Below are 6,265 nucleotides of genomic sequence, written 5' to 3' on the forward strand. Positions count from 1 at the left end.
TCTCTCTCTCTCTCTCTCTCTCTCTCTCTCTCTCTCTCTCATAGCTCCCTCCCCCCCCAACACACACACACTTTCCCCAACATCTCTAATGTGTACCATACTCCTATTAAATCCAATTTCTTCCCACATTCATGATTTTTTGTTTTGGGAGAAGTTGTGTTTTCTGAGCCCCACTGAATTTAAACAGAATCATCTGTGTGAATGTGGGTTTGGAGCTATCCATCAGAGTCTGGTGGGCTCCTTAGCAGGAAAAAACATGATAAAAATAAGGCCTGCCTGTCCCTCACAGTCCTCACAGTTCTGAAACAAAGTGAGCGTTGATAGTCCTAAATAGGATATTTATACTACCACATCTAAGGCTCAGGCGTCATCATGGAGTAGGGACCATTTTAATTAAGAAAGGCAAGGCAGAAAGATCACAGTGAGCTAAGGTGCCTGCTGCCAAGTCTGATGACCTGCGTTTGATACCCAGAACCCACATGGTGGAGGGAGAGAACTGATTCCCACAAATTGTTCTCTGTCCTTCACACGTGTGCCATGACACACACCATAAAATTTTAAAAAGATGAAGGAATTTTCAGTATAGATTCTCATTGTTGGTATATGTATCTAGAAGAATCCAGTGCCAAATATTGTTACTTTGGCCTGGATGTAGAAGCAGGAGGATTGCATACCCCGGAGAAGAAGAGAGACAGCTTTGAGGAGTAACAGAAGGATGACGGACCTTTGCTGTGGCTATGATAAGCAGGGCCATCCAAAGAGACAGAAGATTGGTGTCTGCCCTTCTTCTCTGTTAGAAACCAAGATCGTTTTCGTTTTGTAATGGCCAAGCTGTTTGTAATTTGATCTATCTTATATTAACTTTAAGCCAAACTTTAAAGCTATAATTGACTTTTCATTCTTTCAAAACCCATCAGGTGAACATAGCAAAACATTCTGCTTAATTTTTTCCTAAGTAACCCCATTCCTTTAAAAAAAAAAATGGTTGATATTATATCACATCATTTCCCCCTTCCCTTTCCTCTCTCCAACCCCACCCTCATACCCTTCCTTTCTCTTCAAATTCATAGCCTCTTTTTCTTTAATTGTGCTACATATGTATGTATGTGTCTTCAACAATAGGGATTTCCCTTCTGCCTCTGGGGGCACAACCAAGAGCAGTTGCAACAGCTTCTAATGTTTGGGGAGCTCCTAGACATCCCTGACCAACCTACTGTTTACATCACTTAAAATAAATGTTTTTTTCTAGTCTTCCTCAAAACCATCCATTGAACATCTTTTTAAAAATCTTTTCTCTTTGAATAAAGTTGTTAATGTTTCCCCTCAAATTAGGAGAATTTAGACTGTAGATAGTGTGGTGATTTGCTTTGTTTTGTTTTGTTTTTTGAGATGTTAGCATTCATGTAAGTATTCTGCCAATTAAAGTATTTTTGTTTTATTCTTTTAAAAAAATCAAAGAAAAAAATTAATGATGAAAGAATACACCTACATTCGCATGCGTGTGTCCTTGGCTGTTTTCCTTTTCTGGCTTATGAGTGGTCAAGACCTGCCTCAGCACCTTTCTCGGAGGGCCCTGGTGTGGAGCAGTGTGCTGTCTTTATCATACTTATGGAGTCATGGCTTGGGGCAGGTAGCAGAATCACTCCCTATGAATGACTGTTCCAAAAGTCATACTGTGGCCCTCCTACTCGAGACTGGTGTAGTAGGTATCAACTAAGGCTTTAGTGTGGGTTGCTTTCAATGACTGAGCTCACCCATAAGGCTTCTTTCATGTGGCCATGGAAGTGGAAAAGGGTAATAAAGTGCCTACGCCCACAGATACTGTCTCTGCTTAAAGGCCTGTGGCCTTCTGAGTTAACCTCCATGACATTCCCACTGCCTGCAGCACTTTGACCCCAGGTAGCTACAGAATTATGTCTGTCATTTATTGTCTGTCTCTAACAGGTGTAGGAGCCCCGCCTGGTGGGCCTGATGTAGTCACTGATTGGCCACAAGCTTCCAAAAACAGTTCCTGACATGTTATAAACAGTAAATATTTGTTGAATGATTGCTACTATTGAAGTGACTCAGATATTATTGGTTGAGTTGTTTCTCATACTACCCTGAAAACCTAGCCCCTCCCATCTCTAGCATTTTCTGTAAGAAAATATAAGCGCTAAGAACAGTTTTTTTACAAAGTAAACATTGAACCACCATATAGGACGGTCAGTTCTTGATGAAATGAGCTATACTTTTTTTCAAACAGGAGGTGATGTGGTCTGACTTTGGGTTTCCTGGAAGAGATGGACAGGAAAGTACATTGTGGATCGGCTCCCTGGGAGCCCATACTCCTTGCCATCTGGACTCCTATGGCTGCAACTTAGTATTCCAGGTACAAGGAAGGTAATGTGTGCATGTGAGGGTGTCCAGTCTTATACGTCTGCACACACAAGACTGAAGAAGAAAAGGGAAAGGAGTTGGGGTGAGATGGTAGCCCATTCCCCTCCACCACCCTTGTGACCAAGGCCCTCCTCCCTTCACCGCGGTGCTGTTTCCTTCCATGTGAAGTGAGGGCACATGAAATGACTTCCGTGTGTCTCAGCCATGATCGGATTCTCCCAGAGGTCCCATCTTGCTAGGCATCTTTCTGCTAAGCTTTATAACCTGGGAGTGTTCACATTCCACTCCCTCCACCTCTCAAATGAGTTAGAACAGAGCAGTGTGTTGAAAGAAAGAGACTTCACTGTGGCCTTAGATATGCTGGCAGATGCCGGGAAGCCTAGGTCACATGGTTTTTATGGCCCACTTTGACTTTGGTTTGTGAGTCTGTGTCTGCCTACTCAGCCAGGGCAGTGTGGTATTTAGATGAACTTTTGTCTCTACCTGACTAAGCGGCAGAACTGAGTGGCCAGCACCTGATAAGCCTGGGTTTGAAACCTGGAGGATGTACTAAGGTGCTCTAAGTGCAGCCCTATTTCCCCTAATATGTGGGCCCCAAACTTCCCTTCTGGGTCTTTGTGACATTTGCAGGGCATCTCATAGAAAAAGCCAGAAATGGCCACAAATAAATTCCCAGCATCACTGGACACAAATGATGAATGGATCGGAGAAAAATAGTCTGTGTTTGGAGGGGTGGATATGTGTCAGCTGGGAAGCTATGGGGGGCTGAGCAGTTCCCTCTTGATCCATCATGTCCTTGCTAAAGGCTAACCTCTGGTTGCACTGTTGTATATGGGGAGTCAGCAGGGAGTCCTGTATCAGTTTCTCTGCCTTTTTGCAGGTAAGAGTTTGGGAGCTGAAATGGGATGCGATAGAACATCATTTTAAATTGCTGATTCTGTGTGCTCTGAATTGGGAAGGAAGACAAAAAAAAAAAATCCAGGTTTTTCTTTGATAAAAAATACAGCTTCACTGTAACTGTCTAACAGCAGCAGATTTTCCATTTTAGTTTTACTCTGATGACATTAAATAGGTTTAGTACACATCTATTGGGTGTCCATCAAGTTCTGTGTGATAGAGTAAGTACAGAAGAGGCCAGGACTCTGCCCTGGAGTGTTCCCATCTGCGGTGCCTCCTGGCCCACAGAGATGGTAGAGGGAGAGTGCTTGCTCTTGAAGGAGGCTTCAGAGCATTGGAACTGAAAGGTGGAAGAGGCGGGGCTTCTGTGGGAAGGATCAGCTGATGTGTGTAGTGGCCTTTGAAACAGGGTCTGTGTCTATATCACTCAGATGGAAGGGACACAGGGGGCCCGGAAAGTTGGGGCTGTGCAGAGCACCCTGTGTAAATTGTGAACTAGGAACTGTAGGACTGGGCAGAAAAGTCAGGGGGAGCATAAAGGTCGCAGCCAGACACCCCAGTTCTCCACCTCTTCCATGTACAGAACCGTGGGAGGCTTTTGAGCAGGAAATAGAAGGACATGCACCATTTAAGGTGTGGAGCCAAGCAAAGCAGATGGAAAGCTTGGTTGTGGTGGCTGTTCCCCTGGGAGATGCTGCTGTAGTATAGGAGACGGAACCACAATGTCGAGAAGCCGAGAGATGTGTGTTCTGGACACTGAGCAGACATGGATCTCTCTACCACTACTTTGGAAATGAAGTTGACAGTCTCTTCAGAGCCCATTCAAAATTAGCTTCTGAGCATACCAAGCAATCAAAGATGGCTTCCATACTAGCAACAGGTGCTGTGGAGTTGAACAGCCCTAGCTGGAGAAGCCTTCAGTCAGGCATCTGATCTTCAACAGTTCTCCCTGGTAGCTGTGTGATGGTAGGCTGCCCTAGAATTCCAGAAGTCAAGCACTTAACTATTGCTGTGAACCCTGCAGAGTTCCAAAGTGAAATAAGACTTTAGTATATATTTGGTATTGGACATGGCAGCCAGCCCCTCCCTGTTCAGAACGGGCTGATGGTACCGGGGAGACACACAGGAGGGCCTTATGTCTTTTCCTCAGATAGAATTTTAAGAAAAAGATTTATTGCCCCCATTCCTAAAAAGCTCCAGGTTATAAAACAATTGTCTCTTTTTAAAAGATCCTCAATTACACTACTTTTGGGTTATGTGGCATTTTTATGAGTTTCTCATTTTTCATTGATCATCATAATATGTCTAACTTCCAGACAGGAGAAGTCCAGAAGCTATTTGCTGTGGAGAGCTTTGGGGGCGTTATTCAGGATAATATTAGCATACAGACATTTGCAGGGCTGGGGAGATGGCTCATCTGGTAAACTGCTGCTGCAAGAGCATGATGGTCTAAGTTCAGTACCCAGCACTGCGTAAAAGGCCAGGCGTGGTACACGTCCGTAACTCAGGAGCTGAGCGAGGCAGAGACAGGAGACCCGGGGGCTGATTGGCCACACAGGCTCTCCAGTCTGAGCTCTGGATTCAGAGGGAAATCCTGTCTCAAAAGTAAGGTGGCATGCCTTTGTGATGACACAGGCTGTTAATCTCAGCACTCTCAGGTACAGACAGGAGGATCTTTATGAGTCTCCATAGCATGGTCTCCATAGCAAGTCCAGGACAGCCAATGAGGTTACATAATGCGAACATGTCTCAAAAGGCCAGAAAAAAAAGTTGAGGCAATGCATGATGAGGAAGACAGCATTGTCAGCCTCTTGCCTCCACACGCATGCACATGCATCTGTATGACACGTACAAACACACATCACACACATATGTACACAAAAAATAAAGTTAATAAGAAGGAATACAGAAAGGATAAAGATTATTCTGGTTAGCATTAGGGTCAGGAGTGAAAGCAGTGGTAAGGAATCAAACTTTGATATAAGATGCAAACAAGCAGAGAGAACCTATCCCTGCCGGGCATGAGCAACCCACTGGAAAGCTGCCTTCCACCAGACATCTGCAGGGGATCAGCTGTGAGAGGACAGGTGACCACTGTGGTGGCACCTGTGTTTCTATAGGAACTGAATTTAAATCAGTAAGATCAAACATTGGGCTGCTACCTTCCTACGTGTTTTGTCTCAAGTTGAGAGAGTTTTAACTGGTATCTTATTTTCTCCTTAGGAAAAGATGGCATCTCTTTCCTCCTGAAGATACGCCTTCCCTTTATCCAACCAGAATTCCTTACGAAGAGTCTAGTGTGTTCAGTAAAATCAATGTTGTCAACCCTGACTTTAAGCGTTTTCCTCGGTTCCAGAAAGCTCGGAGACATACGGTCACGCTGAGCCCAGGACAGGTAATGGGGCTTTAAACATGGATGACCTGTCAGTGAACACCATAGCCTGGTGACTGTACTTCTTCCCCATCTATGGGCTTGAGACCCACAGCTCTGCCCTGCAGAGATGGGAAGAAGGAGCACAGCTCCTCCTGCTGGTAAAAAGGAGAATGGGCCTTGAGGAAGCCATTCTTATTACCCAGGTGAAGAGATCATGCCAGGGTGTGGGTACTAGGATGTTTATTCCCAGTTAATTCCTGTTCTGGTGACAGTGAGCACCAGCTGCAGTGCACCCAGGCCCTCAGAGGTCTACTGAGCATGATCTTTGCTTTCCAGCAAGAATGGCCGACTGCTTCTGAGTCACTTCTGAAGAGACTCTTATTTCCCATTGCCACCTTGTGGGGAAAATTCCCTCTACGACACTGGCTCCTGCTGCCCCAGTTTCTTACCATCTGGAAGGTTTTCTTGGTCTCACAGAGAATCCATTCCCCCCATCACCCTTATCCAGTCTTCCCCCCATTACTCCTTCCTTGCTAGCTCTCCTCCTGCCCTCTTCACACATGTCTTACCTGTTCACCCATGTCTTACCTGTTCACACATGTCTTACCTGTTCAC

At 45.0% G+C, this 6,265-nt stretch overlaps 1 protein-coding gene across 2 annotated transcripts in view; it reads left to right on the top strand.

Moving 5' to 3' along the window:
- Hspbap1 (HSPB1 associated protein 1) overlaps positions 1–6,265 on the top strand; it is a 55,808-nt gene that overhangs the window by 43,722 nt on the left and 5,821 nt on the right. For both annotated transcript variants that reach the window (XM_005344894.3, XM_026783658.1), the window contains exons 4-5: positions 2,246–2,382; positions 5,500–5,671. In XM_005344894.3, the coding sequence (XP_005344951.1) occupies positions 2,246–2,382; positions 5,500–5,671 (309 nt within the window). The remainder of the gene's footprint in view (positions 1–2,245; positions 2,383–5,499; positions 5,672–6,265) is intronic.

This window comes from Microtus ochrogaster, chromosome 2 (assembly GCF_000317375.1).
Source record: "Microtus ochrogaster isolate Prairie Vole_2 chromosome 2, MicOch1.0, whole genome shotgun sequence".
In the NCBI taxonomy this organism is placed as follows: domain Eukaryota; kingdom Metazoa; phylum Chordata; class Mammalia; order Rodentia; family Cricetidae; genus Microtus; species Microtus ochrogaster.